This window comes from Gigantopelta aegis, chromosome 7 (assembly GCF_016097555.1).
Source record: "Gigantopelta aegis isolate Gae_Host chromosome 7, Gae_host_genome, whole genome shotgun sequence".
NCBI classification, from domain to species: Eukaryota; Metazoa; Mollusca; class Gastropoda; order Neomphalida; family Peltospiridae; genus Gigantopelta; species Gigantopelta aegis.
The window spans coordinates 41,449,762-41,474,909 of NC_054705.1; the positions used below are offsets into that span (position 1 = coordinate 41,449,762).

A 25,148-nucleotide genomic window follows, 5' to 3' on the forward strand; every position below is an offset into this window, starting at 1 on the left:
GAAATATTTTATTTGTCGGAAACATCTTACAATGGAGCAAACTCGGGAATGTCTCTTTAAACGAAGCACATAAGCCAAATTTATTCTACCTCATTCTCATCATCATTATTATTATTGTTGTTGTTAGTAAATCTTACGGCAGAGATGAATTGTAGAATGCAGGACACAAGCCCGTAGCCAGGGGGGTTCGTAGGGTTCGAACGAACCCCCCTTTTTCTGAAGTGCCCTTTCAAACTAGGCTAGAGACACCCCCCCCCCCCCCCCCCCCCCCCAGAGATGTCCTGCGACTCTGAAACATGCTGAAACCGACAATTAATACCAAAAAGAAACCCCCTTCAAAAATCCGGGCTACGGGCATATTAATACTGACATATTAATTAATGAACATCCACACGTTACGTATCTGCAGCCCTACGACTCTTTAAGATTTTGTTACATGTGTGTGAATATCGGAAAATAACAAGAGGGGCCTACTAGCACTAGGTATTGCAGGGTCATAGCGGTGGGGGGGGGGGAGCAGGGGCCCGAGGAGGGGGGGGCTCAAAAAATTATAGAAACATAAAGAAAAAATACGTTGAAGGAGTTTTAGACTATTAACTATTCAGTCCCCCCCCCCCCCCCCCCCAACAAAAAAAATCCTAGCTACGGTCCTGGGACATTGTATTTCAGGACATCCAGCTTTCAAACCGGCCTCGGTGGCGCCGTGGTTAGGCCATCGGTCTACAGGCTGGTAGGTTAATTATATAGCACACATTCTCCAGCTGTCTTTCAATGAAGGTGGACGTGTCTACCTGCGCTCTCGAGCTGCCCCCCCCCCCCCCCCACCTGAGGGGACTGATTGCCAGCTTCGGCCCGATGTTGGAGTTTCGGGTCTCGTATACCGGGTCACGGGCGACCGTGACTTTGGTGTACGGTGACCCGCCTCCACAGAAGAGGAAAGGGGGGACTGAAAGAGGAAGAAGAAGGAAGAAACCGGTGCTAGGGAAGGACCAGGGGGGGACAAAGCTGGCGGCTCAACCTTCTGTGACACCGCCCCCACCGAGTCCTCCGGAGAGGAAGCAACCACTCGTGGAGCCTGCATCCCCGGAACGGCCGTACACCACCCAGGACATCATAATGTTCAAACGGACGAGTGTGCCACCACCGACTTCTTCCTCCACCCCAAAGACGACGACTCCGGTGCAGCGGTCAACAACGACCGCTCCCGTCGAGTCGCCACATGGACTTGTTGTTCCGGCGACGAAAAGGAAGGCAACATCACCGACCACCCAGCCAGCCAAGACCAAGCCGCCGCCGGAATCCGCTCCCCCTGCGGACGACGAATGGACCATTGCCATCAGTGGACTTCGCCGTCACCTCCATCAGTACATACAGGGGGACACGCTTAAACCACAACTACTTCGGGGAGGATTTTCAAACGCCCACTGGAAGCCAATGGAGGACGGCAGCAGTTACGAGCTTCACTCTAGGATCTTCGGTAAAACCAAGGGAATAGTCGTCACGCACCGAAGGGACCAGACCTACAGACAGTGCATCCTGTTTGCTGAACTCGACAATAGATCGATCCACAGGATGCTACAAGCGGTCTGCGGCCCCGACTATTCCCAGGTGGTCCAACATCTACAGCAGATCAAGGACAAGCTGCCGTCGCTCCGAGACACTCCAAGCTCCCCGAAGCAGTACAACCTTACCTAGGACAGGTATCCTCCTTTTTTGGGCTTAGTTGGACTTTAAACGTTTTCGATCGAGCTTCAAAATTTTTATGTTTATTTTTTTATAAATAGTCCAACGCAATTTACTTTGGCGCCCGTTCAATTGCTCAAATCACCTTAAAACCTTTTTGGCCGAGCAGTCAAACTTATTTTTGGGTTTAAATTCTTAGTCCGGACATGATGTTAGGTGCAGTTATTCTCTGTAGACTATAGTTTTTTCTAGTTAGACCCGAAGGAATCGAAATTCAGCCAGTCAGAACACGGCCCATTTTCGGTGTCTACTAGTCGGTCCGCGCAGTCGCTGGACACAACTAAATTCGTATTCCAAATTCCGCCCACCTCAAACTTACCCCCCCCCCCCCCCCCCTTCTCTGTCCTGGACTTAGTCACTGGCAAAGGCCAGAGATTATGCCCAGGACAGACATGCTTGAAACCTTCGTGGTATAGGAGCATGTAAATAATTTTTGGAATGGAACATTCGCACAGGATGTGTGCGTCTGCATAAGATTATTAAAGGGACATTCCTGAGTGAAGTTCACTTTTTGGGGTTGATGTTATCGACTAACATAAGACTTTTTAACGATTGTAATTACATATCAAGAACAAAGGCCGTGGTGGAGTCATACCCGAACCCTTCCCCAACCCAACCGCAGACGCTTCCAGTACATCAAACACCGTGATTAAATTAATGAATGATGACTTAATGAATGAATGGATGAACGAACGAATGAACGAATGCATGTTTAAGACACCCCAGCACGAAAAATACATTTAATATTTCGGGGTGGGTGGGTGGGCAGCCCACACTCTGTATGTATGTATGCGTGCTTGCTTGCGTGTGTGTGTGCGTCTGTGTGTGTATATCTGATTTTACAAAATTTAATAGTTAAAAAAAGAGGTTTGATTGGGAGGGGGTCATAGCCCCCGTGCCACCCCCACCCCTACCCCTCTGTCTACGCCAGTGTGTCTATGGGTAAATGCATATAAAAGATCCCTTGCTGCTAAGTGTAGGTAGGAGTAGGCCTTGTGGCGGCAACGGGTTTCTTTTTGTCACATTCTCTTGACAAGATTTGAAATAACAGTATGTTAGATACAACACAGTCGTACTCTGAAACATGCTGAAGTGTCTATATAAATATCCCTTTGTTTTTACGTTAATCCCACCCCACCCCTACCCGACTTAACATTACTAACTATGTGAACGTGATGTTCCATCATAAAGGTGTTAGCAGCAGCTTGCTACAGAGATTATATCATACTTTATAGCTTGATTAATTTCAACAGGCTCTTGTTTGTAATAACACACTGTGATGTCAACTTCCAGACAGTTAACACCCTTCTCTTCACACATTTAACAGTCTATTCATATAAATGTTGAGGAAAGCATCCAGGACTTCACTATTCGTTAGCACTTGGATCGAATCACGGTAAGATTATTATTTTTTTATTTTTTTATTTTTTTATTTATCATTATTATTTTGTTTTTGTTTGTTTGTTATTGACTCGATTTGGTTCATGAACTGCCTGCCTGCTCATTATACGATGACGTTAACAAAACGAGATATAAATTGAAATCGATTATAGGTAATACATAGGATATTAAACTCGCTACCATTTTGTGTCATGTTTCAACGTCACTCACATAAAGGTTGTGAAAATTATTTCACTCGGGACATAAACATGATACGAAATGGAAGCTCGTTTATATTCCATAATTCCTGTCACTCCAAGGGTACTAAATCGACACTAGCACATGAAAGTATATCCATACATAAAGAATAATACATGCGTGGCCGTTAGATACGATTTATCTCACATCGAGTTGTTTTAAAATGTATCTAACGAGCGAATGCGAGTTTGATACGTTTTTAAACAACGAGTTGTGAGATAAATGGTATCTAACGGACACGAATATATTATTCTTTTTTACATATCATCAAAAAACCAGGTTTTACGCAAATTTTAAAATTTTGTTCGACTAAAGGTTATTTACAGCCGTTGCCCTTGTAGTCAGGTTAACTATACGCCACAGTGTAATCTATTTCCACCGTGTTGTTTTTCATTGGCTGTATGGCACTGGTGACCTAGTCATCACATGGGAGCAGCCAGTCGTATGTCTTGAAATTGTTAACACACGTACGTGTGTTAACAACCCATATATTATCAAAACTAATGCATGGCATTGGTGTTCACACCTACGGGTGTGTAAGAAAAATGTTTCAATAGAGATTCTAGACTAAGTGTATTGCACAGTATTGGCTACTGTCTGCTGCCACCCCAGCTAGAACTTTGTCTGTCATGACTACGATGTGGATCTGGTCGAATTTAGACGAAGCGACACATCCACCCAGTCATTATTTTATGGGTTTCGAAATTCTACGGTACACCGGCTCGTCGTCGTAATCCTGAAGTTGCTGCGGTTTTAAGATGTTTCCAGCTAATAGCGCTCTGTTGACGACTAACATTGCATACTGAATATACCTTGTTTAGAAGGAAGGAAATGTTTTATTTAACAACGCACTCAACACATTTTATTTACGGTTATATGGCATCAGACTTATGGTTAAGTACCACACAGATATTCAGAGAGGAAACCCGCTATCGCCACTTCGTGGGCTACTCTTTTGATTAGCAGCAAGGCACCATCCCACAGACAGGATGGTACATACCAAGGCCTTTGTTACACCAGTCGTGGATCACTGGCTGGAACGAGAAATAGTCCATTGGGGCCACCGACGGGGATCGATCCTAAAAACCGACCGCGCATCAAGCGAACGCTTTACCACTGGGCTACGCCCCGCCCCACCACCTTGTTTAAAATCCCAGTGTCTAGAAATTCAATATGTTTCTGATCGTCCTGTTTCTAAAAGCTCAAACTGAATTTTATTTCCCAAGATGCAGTTTTTTGTAGGAACAAACCTATTTGGAGTGCGAATCCAGAGTGTGCTATCAGAAACACTGCGTCGACCAGAAACACGCTGGAAACACTTCTTCTTCTTCCTCTTTTGTTTCGTCTTCTTTTTCTTCTAACGCTTCTGCGTTCAGTTTCTTTATTCTCATTAAAATTCAGGTCCAATATTTTCAAAGCAATCTTAGCACTACGAAATCGTAAAATCATCGTAAGCTATGACGTCACTATGGCGTGCGCTGTAATGATGTTATACTTATAGCCTACGATAGATTTACGATATGATAGCTTCGAAAATACCTGGCCAGATCGGTACATTTACTTTCTCAGTGTACTCCGCAGTCGGCAGCATAATAAAGTGTTTTGTTTAACGACACCACTAGAGCACATTGATTTATTAATCTAATGAATGTCAAACATATGGTCATTTTGAAACAGTCATAGAGAGGAAACCCGTTACATTTTTCCATTACTAGCAAGGGATTTTTTGTATGCACCATCCCACAGATGGGATAGCATATACCTCGCCCTTTGATATACCAGTCGTGGTGTGGTGCACCGGCTGTGCCGAGAAATAGTCCAATGAGCCCACTGACAGGGATCGATCCCAGACCGACCGCGCACCAAGCGAGCGCTTTACTACTAGGCTACGTCCTACCCCTCAGTCGTCAGCAAGTCGTTTCTTTCGTCCCAAAGTTTTTCTTCGATTGTTGCGGGATCTGTCCGCCACTTCCCTATGTTAGACATCTGTGCAGTTGTGGAATTTGGGGTTCTACGTTGCAGTCTGATTATTTTGTTTATCGACACCACTAGAGCACATTGATTTATTAATCATCGGCTATTGGATGTCAACATTTGGTAATTTTGACAAATTGGGAGTGAAAAGCATTGGGCTAGGCCCCGCCCCTCTATGTTGCAGAGGCAGTGAGGTGTTGTCACCGCTTTGAGTTTTGTGGAGATGTATGCCAAGGCTGCAGTGCCCTGTACACTATCTGAATACCATTGTCTGTTCTCTTATATAGAATGTTTACAAACACAAACACTGATATATTCAATACACAAACATTGATATGCTATATATATGTATGTATGTATGTATGTATGTATGAATATGCTGAATATACAAACACTGAATCAGTGTTTGTATATGGCAGTGATATGCTGAATTAACACACACTGATATGCTGAATATACAAACACTGAATACCGGTAAGTGTTTGTATATATCAGTGATATGCTGAATTAACACACACACTGATATGCTGAATATACAAACATTGAATAAGTATTTGTATATATCAGTGATATGCTGAATTAACACACACACTGATGTGCTGAATATGCGTATGTTTTCGCGAACATTTGGTATCATAATTGGTGTGATGTCCTATAGTGTAAGATGTTTTATTTTGCAGATGAAGTACACACTACTGCTCATTCTTTTGGTGGCAGTCACCATCAACCACCAGACAGAGGGGTGGCGGATAAGGATTAGGTGGAAAAAAGCCGCCGCCATAGCAAGCATATTAGCCGCTACCGGCAAGCGAGGTATACCGTTATATGTTCAGGTTGCACACCACCATTTATTTTTTAATTTCGTGAAAACATTGATACAAGATGCATAGCCTTGATTTGACAGTTTATCACATGTGCGGCACAAAATAATATTGATTTCACAATTTTTCCATTTTGTCACATCGATGCTAATGATGAAATAAAATGAAAGACAAAAGAAATGTATTTCATTAAGACATTTTGTCGTTAATGCTCTTCGTTAGACAAAAACGACCATTACATTTACCTGATTATCAATTTGCCATTATACTTTAGTATTGTCATAATATATTAATAATTGACCGTAATTGAGGGCAATGTCATGTTTTATGGACCGAATGATTGATATTGACCGAGGCCAATACCAATTTATTCGATCCATAAAACATGATATTGTCCGAAATGTGGTCAATAATTGTTTTATTACATAATATCATCCATAAGACTCGTACATTCCTACTTTGTTTTTCAAAATCGAAATACGCCAATGCTTATAATTTCTCGCAATGCGTTAAAACTGATGGAATTTAGTGACGTTACGTAATCCTATGACGTTGTATGACAAGCAGAAGAATGCGGCAATAAACAGTTGAAACATTACCAGACAAAAATCAAATGCGAGACATTACAACCAGCAAGAGTGCCAAAATCATATTAAAAGCAAAAAACAACAAAAAACAAGTGTCGTGACCTCGATTAATTTACATCTGATTTGCAAAGTTATAAAATTCTGAAAGTGCTTGATCAGGAAAATAGCACATACTTGATTACACTGATTATGCTAGATAGCTAGATAATATATATATATATATATATATATATATATATATATATATGTATATATATATATATATATATATATATATATATGTATGTATGTATGTATGTATGTATGTATATGTATGTATATGTATGTATATGTATGTATGTATGTATGTATGTAATGTATGTATGTATGTATATGTATAATGTGTTGCTGGCAATCGGTCATATGTTTACAAGCTAATAAGACCTGTATACCTGAGCGTAAAGTTTTCACAAGATTTAGTTAAAATGCGTGACGTCAAACTAATTTGTGCTAATCGTGATGATGTCCTATTATCGATGGAGGGGACTTTAGTACTGTGGTTTACTAAATATTGACTGGGAATGTTATTTTAGAATTGTTATAGGATAAATTGAATTCAGTACTCGTGTGTTTTAATATGTAAAATATCAACCTCGTCTAGTTAATCGGTATATATATATACAATGTACTATCATATGTGTCGTACTAATTTTAAGAATAAGTGGTCAGGATTATTGTATTGCCAAACTGAAATTATTGACAAAAGGACAACACAAAAGGACACTAAAAATCATTTGTATGCTGGTACGACGTATAAATAACATTTTGCAATATGTAATTGTCTTATTTTATATGTATTTTCTTTGAGATCTGTCCGAGTTTGACACCAACAAGGACGGACATGTGGACGAGTCTGAACTAGAAGACTTCTTTAACACACGGGATGTCCGGGAAATCTTGGAGAGAGCTGGTAAAGATGGTGAGTTGATGATTCAGGACATGTCAAACGATCACAAACATAACTATTTATTTGTTTTAATATTAAATACATATATATAGGTGATTATACACTAAGGAAGGAAGGCAACATGCCTACATGTAAACAATTAACAGGGTTCGTACGCGTTCTTAAATTCCTTAAAAATTTTGGGCGGTCGTTTTCCAGCACTTGAAAGTCCTGAAAAATGGTGATTTTTGCACTTAGTCCTGGAAATTTGAAAATATATTGTCAGTTTCAAAACGAATGATCGCTGACGTTTTCTTAACTTTCTTTTCCCGTTCCTATAGTCAGTGAACGATTCGTACATTTTATATGGCCACAAATCAAGGATTCAATCGTCACAGAGTTCCTTTATTGTATCTATAGTGCCCACGCGAGAGTTAAATGTATTGCCTTACACTCAGAGTTCAGCAGAAAAATCACTCAATAATGTTTGTTTTTTCTTTCGGTTGTTTTTTCCTTTGTCTTTTATTTTATGTCCAACATTAAACTAATTTTAATTTAGTGAAAGCAGCCGGATTACACGTGAGCGTAAACAGAAAAGATAAGGAAAGGAAGGCAAAAAAAAAAAAAAAAAAAAAAAAACAAACAAAACCCTCACGCAAAACGGTTAGCTGTGATTGTGAAAGATGTGTCGTTAGCGGCGGGTGTCACATGTCGAATAATTATTGTTTTATCAGGTAATGTTAAAACTATTTGCTTTATAATACTGGTTTTTCTTTTTAAAATTTTGTTTCTTTGTTTTGTTTCTTTCTTTTAAACATAAATAATCTGTGACATGCTCCATGATACCGTAACCTTGGTAACTTATGAAACTAGAACCACTACAAAATATTAGGTGCACTTCATTAGGACCAAACTTGGATTCTATTCAGTTTACAATTAACACACTGGACACATTTTATTTTCTCTACTTATTCATTGCATATTGATGAATGCAATTTAAGAAAATTTTAAAAAAAACAAATACGTACGTGTGTCTGCTAGAACTTCTCTCTTTAGAGCTAAAACTCGCAGCAAAATAAATGTAGTATCAAAAGCTATGTTTACTCATATTTAGTAAGGTATACATGTTTGGTTCTAACATTTATAGCAATACAAATTACATCTAGTTCATAAACATCGACATTGTCTTGGCGAAATCTGTTTCTGAGTGACTTGGGGTGTCTTTTTAGGCACATTATACACCTAGTTTCTACTGCAGCCTCACTGGAGTCTGCTTGTTGTAAAACAAAAATATATTTAAAAAACCCAGACGTATTTTGTTTCCAATTGTAAATTAATTTTAATAAGCTTATAGGGACATTCCCGAGTTTGCTGCATTGTAAGATGTTTCCGACTAATAAAATATTTCTACGATTAAACTTACATATTAAATATATTTTCTTGTTTTGGATATCAGTTTCTGTATATTCAATGTGTTTCTGGTCGTCTTAATATTTGTAACAAGCCCAAACTGGATTTTGTCTTCAAATAATTTCGTACGTACGAAATGTTTTCTTTTAGGAAATAAAATTAAATTTAACCTAGTACAAATATTAGAACAATCAGAAACACGTTTAATATACAGCCACTAATATTTTATGCAGAAAAAATATATTTGATATGTAATTACAGTCGTTAAAAAGTGTCTGTTAGTCCATAACATCTTTAAAATTGCAGCAAACTCAGGAATGTCCCTTTAAGTGATAATTACAACAACAATAAATAGCTATAACTACTAACGAAAGGTAATTTTTAAAGTGTTCATTGTCATTCAACTTGACCTGTTCTAGTCGATATGAATGTGGTTATTGGCACTTAGGAATCAGTTGAATTGTTGGGACCGAAACAAAGAAAATTGCACTCATCCACTTTTGAAATGTCTGTGAATACTGGCATAGATTGGTATCATTTATATGTGCATTTTGGCGGCCCTTTTCTCGTTATTTAAGTGATTTTAACAAATAGTAACGGTTTTTACGTAACAGACTTTGGTGTAACGGATTCTAACAAATAGTAACGGTTTTTGCGTAACAGATTTTGGTGTAACGGATTCGGTGCACACAACTTTATTCTCAAATAACTCAGCGAATGTTTTACAGACTGCGGTCTATTTGGCATTGATTTGGAGAAGACAATCTGGCAGTTATATTTATAATAAACGTCATTTGTCTTTCTATTCTATAAATAACAAAATACCGTAATATATTTTGTTTTTTAAAAATCAATTCCTTGGTTTGAAATTTGCTCAAATTATACTGACCGTTTCTGATTATACAAGTGTACATGTTACAATTTAGTAATATTTCATTTAAATACGCATAGTGCAGGATTGATAAATATTTTAAAGGCGATTAATAAACTAATTCCTGCATCTTGTACATACTACACAACAATTAGTAACGGATTTTGTACGTTTCTGACGACATTCAGAAAATACTTTTTATTAAAATTCACTTATTGGTTAAGACACATGGCAAAGCAAAATAGGTATACCGGTTTAGTGCAGTCGAAGTTAACATCTTGCGTCACATGTAGCAGTAACACGTCAAAATTTTATAATCATGATGGCGACAAAAAAAAAAAAAACGTTTTCTTTTACCTTTCTCTTTACCAGAACTTCAAAAATATTTATTGTACCTATGATAACAATAGATCTGCTGAATCGTCCGTACTTTTCCTGCAAAGTGACAACGAAACAATAAATCACTACGTCAATACGTGCCAGAGAAATGCTGCCGAATCGTATTTTTCGGATTTGTTATATGTGTGGTTTCTTCTCAAAAATAGTATCAGGGTTCATTTCATGCCATAATATACTTGTAAAAAATATTCTGTCTCTCTTTAGGAAACAACAAAATCTCCATGCAAGAGTTTCAGCAATTCATCAATGAGTTAAACAAGATGGAATAAACAAAATGCAACTCCAGGTGAGAAAATCTTCAGACCCCCCCCCCCCCCCCTCTCTCTCTCTCTCTCTCTCTCTCTCTCTCTCACACACACACACACACACACACACATACACACTCTCTCTCTCTCTCTCTCTCTCTCTCTCTCTCTCTCTCTCTCTCTCTCACACACACACACACACACACACACACAGAGAGAGAGAGAGAGAGAGAGAGAGAGAGCGATACCCCACACTTGCACACATAGATCCCCCCCCCCACCCACACACACACACACCCACACAGACACATCTGTGATAACTAAATTGAATCTGATTCTATAATAACATTAGTTCAAGTATGGAATAGTATTAATATTGTTGATATTAATAATATACATTTTACTTTTCCAGCTTTTTCTCTCTGAATATCAAGAACTGACTGCTTATGAGACGCCATCTGTCTAAACAATAATAAAATTTGCAACACAAAATGTTGTATTTATTTTCTTTCTTTCAAACATAACACCAGCCTTGCCACGTGGAGACACGTTGTGAGCAGCGATCTGTATCATTGTGACACCCGTTCAAACTGATGTAACACTAGTCATACTATCCATAACATAAACATCAGCCTTGCCACGTGGAGACAGGTTGTGAGCAGCGACCTGTATCATTGTGACCCAGTCATAATATACATAACATATAAACACCAAGGAACGACATATCTAACAACAGAGGGCATCTTTAGTCACTAACCAGCCAGTGCACCACGACTGGCATATCAAAGGCCGTGGTATGTGCTATCCTGTCTGTGGGATGTTGCATAAAAAAGATCCCTTGCAACTAATGAAAAAAATGTAGCGGGTTTCCTCTCTAAGACTATATGTCAAAATTAACAAATGTTTGACATCCAATGGCCCACTGACGGGGATCGATCCCACACCGACTGAGCTTTACCACTGAGCTACGTCCCGCCCACTCACTCAAATAAACAAAAAAGTTTTGTTTTGTTTAACGACACCTCTAGAGCACATGGATTATTAATCATCGGCTATTGGATGTCAAACATTTGCTAATTCTGACTCGTAGTCAATAGACGAAACCCGTGACATTTTCTTAATGCAGCAAGGGATCTTTTATATGCACTTTCCCACAGGCAGGAAAGCACATACCATGGCCTTTGTCCAGTTGTGGTGCACTGGTTGGAACGAGAATAAAACCCAATCAGTGGAACGGATCCACTGAGGTGGTTCGATCCTGGGACGCAAGCACCTCAAGCGAGTGCTCAACCGACTGAGCTAAATCCCGTCCCCACTCAAACAAAGCCCTATCTTGGTATAAGCTGTTAAGCTGTAGGACAGGCCAAATATGTGAGGTAGAGAGAACAAAGTTCTGATTGAGGTGCCATGCCCCCCCCCCCCCCAACCCTCCCCCCATCTGGCTAGGTCAATGCGTCTGTTTTGCTTTCACTCGCCATAGCCCAGTGGTAAAACGTTCGCTTGATGCTCGGTCCCCACTGGGCTATTTCTCGCTCCAGCCAATGCACCACGACTGGTATATCAAAGGTTGTGGCATGTTCTATCCTGTCTGTGGGATGGTGCATATAAAAGATTCCTTGCTGCCAATCCAAAAAGAGCAGCACATGAAGTGGCGACAGCGGGTTTCCTCTCTCAATGTCTGTGTGGTCCATAACCATATATTCGACGCCATATAACCGTAAACTAAAACGTTTTCTTCCTTTTCCCCCGTGCCTACCAGTGCCGCACGTCTTGTGTACCAAAGGCCGTGGTATGTGCTGTCCTATCTGTGGGGAAGTGTACATAAAATATAGTTTGCTGTTAATGGAAAGTCAGGAAAGGAAAATATACATTAGTGAAGGTTAATTGTAGTGACTTACGGGGGTTTTGTAGTGACTTACGACGACTGGCACACGAACACTTTACAGCCGTCCCACAAAACGACATTAGGAAGGTTAATTACGGTGGTAGTGGCACACGAACACTTTACAGCCGTCCCACAAAACGACATTAGTGAAGTTTTACGACACACGAACACTTTACAGCCGTCCCACAAAACGACATTAGTGAAGGTTAATTGTAGTGACTTACGGTGGTTTTACGACACAAACGCTTTACAGCGACATTAGGCACACGAACACTTTACAGGCACACCACTTTACAAAACGACATTAGTGAAGGTTAATTGTAGTGACTTACGGTGGTTTTTACGACTGGCACACGTACGCTTTACAGCCGTCCCACAAAGCAACCTAAAAGTTCACATTTAACGATTAAGATCTTCTTTACGAAGAAGGAAGGAAATGGTTTATTTAACGACGCACTCAGCACATTTTATTTACGGTTATATGACGTCAGATATATGGTTATGGACAACACAGATAATGAGAGAGGAAACCCGCTGTCGCCACTTCATGGGCTACTCTTTTCGATTAGCAGCAAGAGATCTTTTATATGCACCATCCTATAGACAGGGTAGTACATACCATGGCCTTTGGTATACCAGTCGTGGTGCACTGGGTCGAACGAGAAATAGCCCAATGGGCCCACCGACGGGGATCGATCTCAGACCGACCGCGCAACGAGCGGGCACTTTACCACTGGGCAACGCCCCGCCCCTGTTTACGAATAAGAGCGAATTACTTGAATAACGCATTGGTTACCGACAATTCGGAACATATTGTGTGTTAGCATTGCTATCAAACATAAACGAACTAACTGTTCAGTTTATTTGCTAAACGATAATTACTGATTAGCAGCAAAATATATTTTATACACGTACAGGCAAATGGCGATAACGTCAAGGGATATAGCTAAATGTTGTGTAGTAGTATTAATAATTAGTAATCTATTCCATTGTGAAACCCCTCTAAACCGGACTCCCTTAGAACTAATAAAAATGTCCGGTATTAAAGAGGCATCTGGTTTACAGAGGTTAAGTTCTGTACTGGTTTTTAAAAAGGGACTCTGTAAAACGACCGGTTTTGAGGAAATTCTAGTTTACAGAGGGTCCTGTCTTGTGAGGTTTCACTGTATATAGTTTTGTCTGCGGGAAAGTGCATATAAAAGATCCCTTGCTGCATTGATAAAATGTCGCGGGTTTCCTCTATTGACTACGAGTCAGAATTATCAACTGTTTGACATCCAATAGCCGATGATTAACAACCAATGTGCTCTAGAGGTGTCGTTACTTTATAATATTCTTATCCGGATTTAACAATTTTTTAATATCAAAATCCATATTATTATCATTAAAAAATTATATCCCCCCCCCCCCCCCCCCCCCCATTTTTATCAAACTTTTTACAATTAAATAAATAATGGTTAACATCATCAACTACTTTACAACTATTGCATTTGGGAGATTCACATTTCCTAATTATTAATTTAATATTGTTAAGTCCTACAGTGACTTAATCTAGTAATAATTTTAGTAGCTTCTAAGTTAAAAGATGTCGGCTCCCGTGTGGAGATGACAGGTTTAATATTGGCATGCCATTCCTGAGTTCTGTGTGAAAAGATTTGTTTTATTTAACGACGCCACTAGAGCACATTGATTTTTTATCTTATCATCGGCTATTGGACGTCAAACATATGGTCATTCTGACACTGTTTTTTACAGGAAACCCGCTGTCGCCACATAAGCTACTCTTTTACGACAGGCAGCAAGGGATCTTTTATTTGCGCTTCCCACAGACAGGATAGCACAAACCATGGCCTTTGTTGAACCCGTTATGGATCACTAGTCGGTGCAAGTGGTTTACACCTACCCATTGAGCCTTCACTCAAGGTTTGGAGTGGGTATCTGGATTAAAAATCCCATGCCTTGACTGGGATCCGAACCCAGTAACTACCAGCCTGTAGACCGGTGGCCTAGAGATCTGTGTGATGCTGTCAGTCATCTGAAAGGCGACTTGTCATTGGTTACAGTAATGCTAGCACTGAGCTACCGGCCTCGGTGGCGTCGTGGTTAAGCCATCGCACTGCAGGCTGGTAGGTAGAGGGTTCGCAGCCCGGTACCGGCTCCAACCCAGTGCGAGTTCTTAAGGGCTCAGTGGGTAGGTGTAAGGCCACTAAACCCTCTTCTCTCTCACTAACCAAAAAATAACTAACCCACTGTCCTGGAGAGACAGCCCAGATAGCTGAGGTGGTGTGCCCAAGACAGCGTGCTTGAACCTTAATTGGATATAAGCATGAAAAGAAAAAAGAAGCACCGAACTTACATCCGACTCATCCACACTGACAGGTAATGTATTACAAGGTGTGTGATTGCTGCCAGTCAGACAAGATAATAATTATTATACAGTGTTTCCCGATTTATGTTCAGCCATCATATATGGGCAAACGTGCCCTTGTGTTAATTTAAGAATCATGATTTCTTAACTGCCTGCGTTGGCAGCTCATAATTTAATAGGTAATTAAAGCAAGTACTGATCACACACACACACACACACACACACACACAGAGAGAGAGAGAGAGAGAGAGAGAGAGAGAGAGAGAGAGAGAGAGAGAGAGAGAGAGAGAGAGAGAGAGAGAGAGAGAGAGATACGTGCGCGCACACACACACACACACGCACACACACAAACACAGATACACACACACGCGCGCGCACACACACACACACACACAGAGAAACACACACACAGAGAAACACACACACCACACACACACACACACACACACACACACACACACACACACACACACACACAGATAACATACACACACACACACACACACACACACACACACACACACTATCATGGAATTAAAGTTGCATGTACAGTTTATAAAAACACGAAGATGACCTTCAACATATGTTAAATGCTTACTGTCAGTATTGTAAGACATTAACAGTAAACGTGTCAAAAACAAATATTGTCATATTCGGAGATTCGAAAAAGGACTACAAGAAGGTTTTCTAATTTGACAATTTAGAGATTGAGAATGTAAATGAATACAAATACTTGGGACTATGGTTCGAAAAACACAATGAATTCAATTTATACAAAAAACACTTGGCACAGCAGGCTCGCAAAGTCATGTTTTATGTCTTGAAGAAATCAAATGAATATTGTTTTTCAATTGAATATCGTTTAAAATTGTTTGATGCTGTTGTTGTTCCTATATTACTCTATGGCTGTGAAATCTGGGGATTTGAAAATATTAATATATTAGAACGTGTACATATCCAGTTTTTACGATATTCAGCAAATGCAAGAAAAAGCACACCTGTATATATGTTATAATTATGGAGAGTTTGGAAGGAAACCACTACTGCTTATAATATTCATGCGTATTGTATGATTGTGGGCTCGTCTTCTGACAGATAAATGTTCAAAGCTATCAGTACAGATCAACAAATTATTGTTTCATGACTATATACAATGGATTACTAGTGTTAGAGATATATTTTATAAGCTTGGCCTAAATAATATCTGGGACAAGCAAATGTTTAGTTCAGTAGCATTGTTAAAGACATTAGTCAAACAAAGACTTTCAGACCAGTTTTTACAGAATTGGCAAAGAGACATTTCAAAATCCAATAAAGGTTTAACTTACAGACTATTTAAAGAGAACTTAGTGCTTGAAACATATCTCAATATACTTGATAAAACCACGTGTAATACATTTCTTAGATTTCGTATAGCTGACAACGTTTTATCTGTTGAAACAGGAAGATGGACTAATATTTTATTTGAAAACAGGAAATGTATCTTTTGTACTGCTGATGATGTTGCTGATGAATTTCACTACTTATTTATATGTACAGAATTTACAGAAGATAGATTCACAAATATTATTTTACAAGACCAATTGTAAACAAATTTTAGTAGCTTTTTAATTGCAAAAATATAGGCACGCTTAGAAATTCGTGTAGATTTATACTGAAAGGTAAAAGAATCGTCGGGTCAACTTTAAAGCCAGCAGATCAAATTGTATGACACGATATGTACAATTGTACTACATATCTATGAAGGACGGACACTAATGATAATACTGGCAATTTTTTATTGAAACGTGAAAGAAAATGGCAACATAAATTCATCAAGACATTCATACTCCTAACTGGAATGTTATTCCATTCGTCGACCAAGGCATCTTTTAGCTGGGCAAGGGTGATGGGTGGGTGTGGACGATTCCTCACTCTCCTGTTCAACTGATGCCACAAGGGCTCGATGGGGGACAAATCGGGGCTGTAAGCGGGCCAGTCAAGGGGGACGATGTTGATCGCTGTACACACTCTTGCAAAATGCGGCCTCGCGTTGTCTTGTTGCAATATCAGGTTGTTTTGCTGGACAATGGGCACGGCGTGACGCTGCAGGATCTCATCCCTGTATCGGACGGCTGTCAGGTTCCCAGTTATCACTACCAAAGGCGTTTTCAACCCATGGGAAATTCCACCCCAGACCATTACTGAGCCACCCCCAAATCTGTCCCTCTCATCAACGCAAGCGTCGGCAAATCTCTCCCCACGACGTCGATACCCGCGACGTCGCCCGTCCGACCGGAAAAGTGTGAACCTTGATTCATCCGTGAACAGTACACGCCTCCATTGCATCATGCGGAACCTTCCCGGTGCATGTGCACACAGCCAGTTCATCCGACGTTGTCGACGTAATGGCGTCAGAGGGAGACCAACGTAGGGACGACGCGCAACGAGATTGGCCTCTCTTAGCCGATTCCTTACAGTTTTGGGGTGGATGGGACGATTGTGGGTGCCTATGGTGTTGCGAGCAGTTTCGGTGGCAGTAAGGTGCCGATCGCGCAAATGCGCAAGCCTCATTGCTCGGTCCTCTCGACGGGACGTAACATGTGGGCGCTCGGACCGGGGACGCTCGGCAACCCTTCCTGTAACCCGTAAACGTATCACAAGACATTGTATGGTCCGAACCTGAGCTGTGAAATTGCTTGACCCCTCTCAACTTCGGTCAAACGTGGCATAATGGCAATTAAAGTTTTACCAAATAACGCATCGGATTGTGTTCTGTAACAGGTAACACTACAATGTGGTATAAGTTGTACCCCCGACTTCGTCCGGATCATGCTTTTGCACGTGCTTCCATACAAATCCGCCCACTTATTTAGGAATTTTTCCACAATTTATGACCCGACGTTTCTTTTTCCTTTCAGTATATAACTATTATCAACAAACATTTCTGTTCCTGTTAAGACTTTCATTATTTACAGTTTATGAATTGTTTTCTCAAACCCTGTTATCTTGATGTTGTTATATTATATATGTGTATTTGTATTCCTCAAATGCCATCAAACAATGTAATAAAGTTCTGTTCTGTTCTGTTCTGTTAAGCGTGCGATTATATGATAAAGAGATTATTACCCTCGTATGTTTTGGTATCGGCAGTATCATATATATCATATAATATCTTACATTCCCTGTGCAATCAAAGTATGTGATACCTTTCAGATCACATAGTTTAAGAATTTGATCATTTTGCAAATTAGATGTAAATTAATAGAGGTCAAGGCACTGTTTATTGACATTTAAGCAAACGTACTAGGGTGATGCTCTATAACTGACGTATGCATCCATAGTCATCAAACAACAAATATTTCAACAGCAACCTTACACTGAAAGCTGTCCAGCGTTCAGAAAAAAAAAAGAGAAAAGTAACCCACAAAACGTTAAGCACTAGTTTACTTTTATGCAAGGATATCCAAAATGATGTCTTCAAGTTTGACGTCATTTCCATTCAAAACAGACAACGCATCACATATTCTTACGTTGTTTAAATGTCTATTAATGGCGGAATGGAATTAAAGTTGCGTGTACAGTTTACAAAAACACGCTGTATTAAGTTTGAGATTATACGATAAAGAGATTATTACCCTCGTGTGTTTCGGTATCGCCAGTATCATATATTAAGAATACAAATTATGTATATAAATGCTTGCTAGAGGCTCGCATAATACAATTTTTATTGGCAAAACCCTTAGATATGCATAGAGTGAGCTTAGATAAATATATTTTAAAAGTTATTGGTATAAATTGGACTACACCAATTAAAATCCCACAGGCGACCATGTTAACGTTTGCGTTTTAAAAAAACCTATATGCAATGTATCAACCAAACGATGACCCATACATTTCAGTACTACAACCCCTACCTCAAAGTATTAACTGCAAAAAATGGTACCTTTCATGGCTCATTTTCGGTATAACCAGATGTTTTTACAACACTCCCAGTTTCGCACAAAATTTTAGTACTTTTTTTTACAGGTACCCCATACATGTTCCAAGCGCAAAGTTACTTGACACAGTGGTACAGGTAATAGATGAAATAAAATTGCATACATGTTTAGCCCAGATTAAACTAAAACATTTTTACAACCAACACACTCACATTTATAACCAATCACAGGACTTATGATGTTAACTTCTCTATCAAAAGTTCGGTGCACCTCCAACTTTGACATAGCCGGTAATTATGTGGTTTAGTGCTACTTTTAATAACAAATATAGGTATATATGCTGTCTACTAAATGCAAAGTATAGAATACTTTACACAAAGTTAGTGACGGACTACCTAGTGCTGTTGTGTCGTGTTGTATTACAGGGGCTTAATTTACAAACGTCTCTTAGGCTCTGCTAGACAACATTTTTTGTTCTTTTCAGGCAACACCGGACCAGCCGGGTACCCCATTTATTCATCAAAATGTTCTACCTATATACAATTAGCCAGGTTCTCGTTGAATGTTAAACATATTTATGTCCATAGGAGTGTTTGTGCTTGTTTAGTGCGTGCTTGTATTCTTGTTTTCTTTTAATTTCTTTAGTGTTTAAGAACGTAAATATTTACAAGAAATTAACCTGGTTTGCGGACCTGGCCCCCAAAGCTACAAGCCGGGGGGTCCAGGCCTATTTTTCTACATTTTGTGCATATTTGACAATTAATTATCACAGCTGATATGTAATGTCGAAGGCATCATTGCACGAGGCAACGGCTCCTTCGAAACACTAGCGTTTCAGGAATTTTTCTCTTCTGTTGGGCCGTTCTAATGCGGCAAACTATTCTGCTTCAACCCTGGAATATACTAAGAATTTGAAAAGTGCTATTTCATTACAAGGCTTATTACCCTCTAATAATTTACGTGTGGTCCAAATTACCCGTATAACTTTACTCCAGAGAAATATTCCCAAGTTCGACACATAGTTGCCAACTTTATGTTTGATTCCAAAAATCATTGTGTATGGATTTAATCTGAATTTGCGGCCAAAACGTTTCTTGAAAATAGGTTCGATTTGTTTAATGAATAATCTAGTTTTGTTGCAGTGAAAAAAGGCGTGTAAGACTAAGTCCACTTCGTCGCACACAAGGCACTGTGGAGAGGACTCAATCTTCCAATCATAGAGATGATTTCTAACTGTAATTACATTTCTAATCATTTTATAAATTAAGTCAAAATCATGATGTTCAATTAATCCAGAATTTAGTGTCTGCCAAACACAACAAAGCATCCTATTTGCAAGTGGTTTAGCATTGCACTGCGATATCGCAAAGTTACGAGAGTTTAGTGAATTAGACCCAAGATGTGTGTCACATGTCTTCACACACGAGACCTGCGTATTGCACTCTTAACAAAACGAGACTGGAACGTGTAAAACTATACTCTTCCAAAAAAGAAACGCAAAAGGGTACAAATGGGTTATAACTCCGATTTTATGTTTCCTACCGTTCATGCTTTGTGAATATAAGGTCATTGCATGTCCCAAACACATTCCCACGGTTACATTCGATAAAACGCAGCTACTGTACAATAAAGTTCCAAAATGTGAATATTCGCAAAAACGCAGCCACGTGCAAACCATGTCACCACTGCACGTGCGTTGTCTGCACATGCAACATGAACACCGACAGTATAAAAGTGCAGGGTGTTCGCTTGCCTGGCCTCTGTATCTGGCCGACAGTTGACAATCCAGGACATGCCACGTCTCAGTGAACCGCAGAGAAACAATGCCATCGGCCGACTAGACGCAGGCGAATCCAGAACGGCCGTTGCCAGGGCATTCCATGTGTCCCCAAGCACCATCTCCAGACTGTGGGACCGTTACCAGCAACATGGATCAACACGTGACCTCCCTAGATCCGGTCGACCACGGGTCACTACCCCCGGGCAGGACCGCTACATCCGGGTACGCCACCTTCGGGAACGATTAACTACTGCCACCTCCACAGCCGCAGCAATACCAGGTTTGCGCAGGATATCCGACCAGACCGTACGGAACCGCCTACGTGAGGTAGGAATTCGTGCCAGACGTCCAGTTCGAGGTGTCATCTTAACACCACAACAAAGTCGACTCCGACTGCAGTGGTGCCAGATTCATCGACAATGGCCTCAACTGCGATGGAGACAGGTGTGGTTCAGTGACGAGTCCCGATTTCTGCTCCGACGTCATGATGGAAGATGTCGCGTGTATAGGCGTCGTGGTGAACGTTATGCGGTCAAACTGCGTGCAGGAAGTGGACAGATTCGGCGGGGGTAGTGTCATGGTGTGGGCAGCCATCTCACACACTGGCAGAACTGACCTGTCCACGTGCAGGGCAACCTGAATGCACAGGGCTACATTGACCAGATCCTCCGGCCACACATCGTTCCAGTTATGGCCAACGCCAACGCAGTGTTCCAACATGACAACGCCAGGCCTCACACAGCACGTCTCACAACGGCTTTCCTACAGAACAACAACATTAATGTCCTTCCTTGGCCATCGATAGTCACCGGATTTGAACCCAATTGAGCATCTATGGGACGAGTTGGACCGACGCCTCCGACAGCGACAACCCACAAGCCCCAGACCCTGCCCGAGCTGGCAGCAGCCTTGCAGGCCGAGTGGGCCACCATCCCCCGGGACGTCATCCGTACTCTGGTTGCTTCAATGGGCAGGCGGTGCCAGGCAGTTGTCAACACACGCGGAGGCCACACCCGGTATTGACTCCAGATGACCTTGACCTTGGTGGTGTGTCCTATCACTTACTCACAATGGACTAGAGTGAATTGTGAACAATCCTGCAACATTTGGTAATTATCGGACTCAAAGTGTACGTGTTCCAGTCGTAAAACCAAGTCACTCACCATTCAATAATTAAATCAATTCTCCAAATGTTACGACAATGTGGTTATGCGTTTCTTCTTTTGAAGAGTATATATACATGAACTAAGAACCAGATGAAACTACCATTCAAGAATGATTTAGTGGAGTAGATTGGAATAAATGTTTTGGCTTAATTCTCCTTATAACTTCAAAACTTTACCGCCGCTTCTTCCGCCTCTACCTCGGTCAGCAACAACTGGCCTTAGGCGCTCCCATAGTGCCAAGTCGTAAGCGAGAAGCCACCTCCCCACCCCCATCTCCTGTCTTGGACGGAAGGGCTTACTTCGTTTGTTTCATAGCAATGCATACACACAATATGTTCCGAATTGTCGGTAACCAATGCGTTACTCAAGTAACTCGCACTTCTTCGTAAAGATCTTAATCGTTAAAGGGGTAAGGAATGAATGAATGAATGTTTAACGACACCCCAGCACGAAAAATACATCGGCTATTGGGTGTCAAACTATGGTTAATGCAAAACTTAAGTGATTTAAAGGGGTAAGGTTGCTTTGTGGGACGGCTGTAAAGTGTTCGTGTGCCAGTCGTAAAACCCCCCGTAAGTCACTACAATTAACCTTCACTAATGTCGTTTTGTGGGACGGCTGTAAAGTGTTCGTGTGCCAGTCGTAAAACCCCCCGTAAGTCACTACAATTAACCTTCACTAATGTCGTTTTGTGGGACGGCTGTAAAGTGTTCGTGTGCCAGTCGTAAAACCCCCCGTAAGTCACTACAATTAACCTTCACTAATGTCGTTTTGTGGGACGGCTGTAAAGTGTTCGTGTGCCAGTCGTAAAACCCCCCGTAAGTCACTACAATTAACCTTCACTAATGTCGTTTTGTGGGACGGCTGTAAAGTGTTCGTGTGACAGTCGTAAAACCCCCCGTAAGTCACTACAATTAACCTTCACTAATGTCGTTTTGTGGGACGGCTGTAAAGTGTTCGTGTGCCAGTCGTAAAACCCCCCGTAAGTCACTACAATTAACCTTCACTAATGTCGTTTTGTGGGACGGCTGTAAAGTGTTCGTGTGACAGTCGTAAAACCCCCGTAAGTCACTACAATTAACCTTCACTAATGTCGTTTTGTGGGACGGCTGTAAAGTGTTCGTGTGCCAGTCGTAAAACCCCCGTAAGTCACTACAATTAACCTTCACTAATGTCGTTTTGTGGGACGGCTGTAAAGTGTACGTGTGCCAGTCGTAAAACCCCCCGTAAGTCACTACAATTAACCTTCACTAATGTCGTTTTGTGGGACGGCTGTAAAGTGTTCGTGTGCCAGTCGTAAAACCCCCCGTAAGTCACTACAATTAACCTTCACTAATGTCGTTTTGTGGGACGGCTGTAAAGTGCTCGTGTGACAGTCGTAAAACCCCCCGTAAGTCACTACAATTAACCTTCACTAATGTCGTTTTGTGGGACGGCTGTAAAGTGTTCGTGTGACAGTCGTAAAACCCCCCGTAAGTCACTACAATTAACCTTCACTAATGTCGTTTTGTGGGACGGCTGTAAAGTGTTCGTGTGCCAGTCGTAAAACCCCCCGTAAGTCACTACAATTAACCTTCACTAATGTCGTTTTGTGGGACGGCTGTAAAGTGTTCGTGTGACAGTCGTAAAACCCCCCGTAAGTCACTACAATTAACCTTCACTAATGTCGTTTTGTGGGACGGCTGTAAAGTGTTCGTGTGCCAGTCGTAAAACCCCCCGTAAGTCACTACAATTAACCTTCACTAATGTCGTTTTGTGGGACGGCTGTAAAGTGTTCGTGTGCCAGTCGTAAAACCCACCGTAAGTCACTACAATTAACCTTCACTAATGTCGTTTTGTGGGACGGCTGTAAAGTGTTCGTGTGCCAGTCGTAAAACCCCCCGTAAGTCACTACAATTAACCTTCACTAATGTCGTTTTGTGGGACGGCTGTAAAGTGTTCGTGTGCCTGTCGTAAAACCCCCCGTAAGTCACTACAATTAACCTTCACTAATGTCGTTTTGTGGGACGGCTGTAAAGTGTTCGTGTGCCAGTCGTAAAACCCCCCGTAAGTCACTACAATTAACCTTCACTAATGTCGTTTTGTGGGACGGCTGTAAAGTGTTCGTGTGCCTGTCGTAAAACCCCTCGTAAGTCACTACAATTAACCTTCACTAATGTCGTTTTGCGGAGCGGGGCCGAGGACGATACATCCTTCCTGACTTTCCATTAACAGCAAACTATATTTTATGTGCACTTCCCCACAGATAGGACAGCACATACCACGGCCTTTGGTTCACAAGACGTGGGCACTGGTAGGCACGTTGGAAAAGGAAGGACATGTTTTAGTTTACGGTTATATGGCGTCGAAGGAAATGTTTTAATGACGTACTCAACACATTTTATGTTATGGTTGTATGGCATCGAACATATGGTTAAGGACCACATATATATTGAAAGAGGAAACCCGCTGTCGCTACTTCATGGGCTACTCTTTTTCGATTAGCAGCAAGGGATCTTTTATACGCACCATCCCACAGAGAGGATAGCTCATACCACGGCCTGTGATATACCAGGCGTTGTGCCCTGGCTGAAGCGAGAAATAGCCCAATGGGCCCACCGACAGGGATTGATCCCAGACCGACCGCGCATCAAGCGAGCGCTTTTATCGCTGGGCTACGTCCAAAACAGGCGCTTTGACCAAGCCAGATAGGGAGAGGGTTGGGGGATATGGCTACCTCATATAATAGAGGTATTTCACATTCCACTGCGCATGTGCCCGTTGCGGAGTTACTCGAGGACGCAAACCGCGAGATTTCGCCAAAATAGACCTATCTGCAAATTGGGGGGCAAAAGCAATGGGAGGCCACGACCATTGTTCAATTATTAACTGTTCCAACCGCATATGTCCGGGAAATTCGTTATCCTTCCATCGATATCCAGCCAATGGATATCGGAAACGATTGTGGGTAATCGTTTCACGTAGAAAACGATTTTAATGTTACTCTAAGTACGAGGGTTTGAATGCGCATGCGTGAACAATGGTGGACGTGTTTTTCGGAGCTCTCGAAAAAATATATATAAAACATCTGAATATGAACTGAATTCGAACTGAATGTAGTGTGAAATGTTTGAGAAAGCAAGAAGAACGACTACATGTAAGTCAGAAACTTTTAAATGCGAAATAGAATGAAATATAACGAAATATAACGAATTGACGATAAAGGTGTAAGCACTAACCTACACGACCCATATACCTGATTTATACCCGGTTGATTTAAATGTACTATGATAATTTGTTGTAATTGTAACGATGGACTCCTAAGACAGAGTGATCTAGGTGCATTAGCCGTTTGTTAATGAGAAGTGTGTGTACCGTGCTTCGTGTATTGTGACTTAAGCTATTGACTCGCGCACTGATCAAGACAAAATGGCTA

The 25,148-nt window shown here is 41.0% G+C and overlaps 1 protein-coding gene across 1 annotated transcript; it reads left to right on the plus strand.

Moving 5' to 3' along the window:
- The first annotated feature begins 779 nt into the window (after positions 1 to 779).
- On the plus strand, positions 780 to 11,105 carry LOC121377527 (gametogenetin-like). Its single transcript, XM_041505557.1, has 6 exons — positions 780 to 1,700; positions 2,997 to 3,139; positions 6,036 to 6,168; positions 7,611 to 7,721; positions 10,573 to 10,654; positions 11,026 to 11,105. The coding sequence occupies exon 1, from the start codon at positions 856 to 858 to the stop codon at positions 1,693 to 1,695; it is 840 nt and encodes a 279-aa protein (XP_041361491.1). The 5' UTR covers positions 780 to 855; the 3' UTR covers positions 1,696 to 1,700; positions 2,997 to 3,139; positions 6,036 to 6,168; positions 7,611 to 7,721; positions 10,573 to 10,654; positions 11,026 to 11,105.
- Positions 11,106 to 25,148: the final 14,043 nt, after the last annotated feature.

Excerpts from the sequence above, each read along its gene's own strand:
- LOC121377527 (XM_041505557.1), top strand. The coding sequence starts at position 856 with ATGTTGGAGTTTCGGGTCTCGTATACCGGGTCACGGGCGACCGTGACT.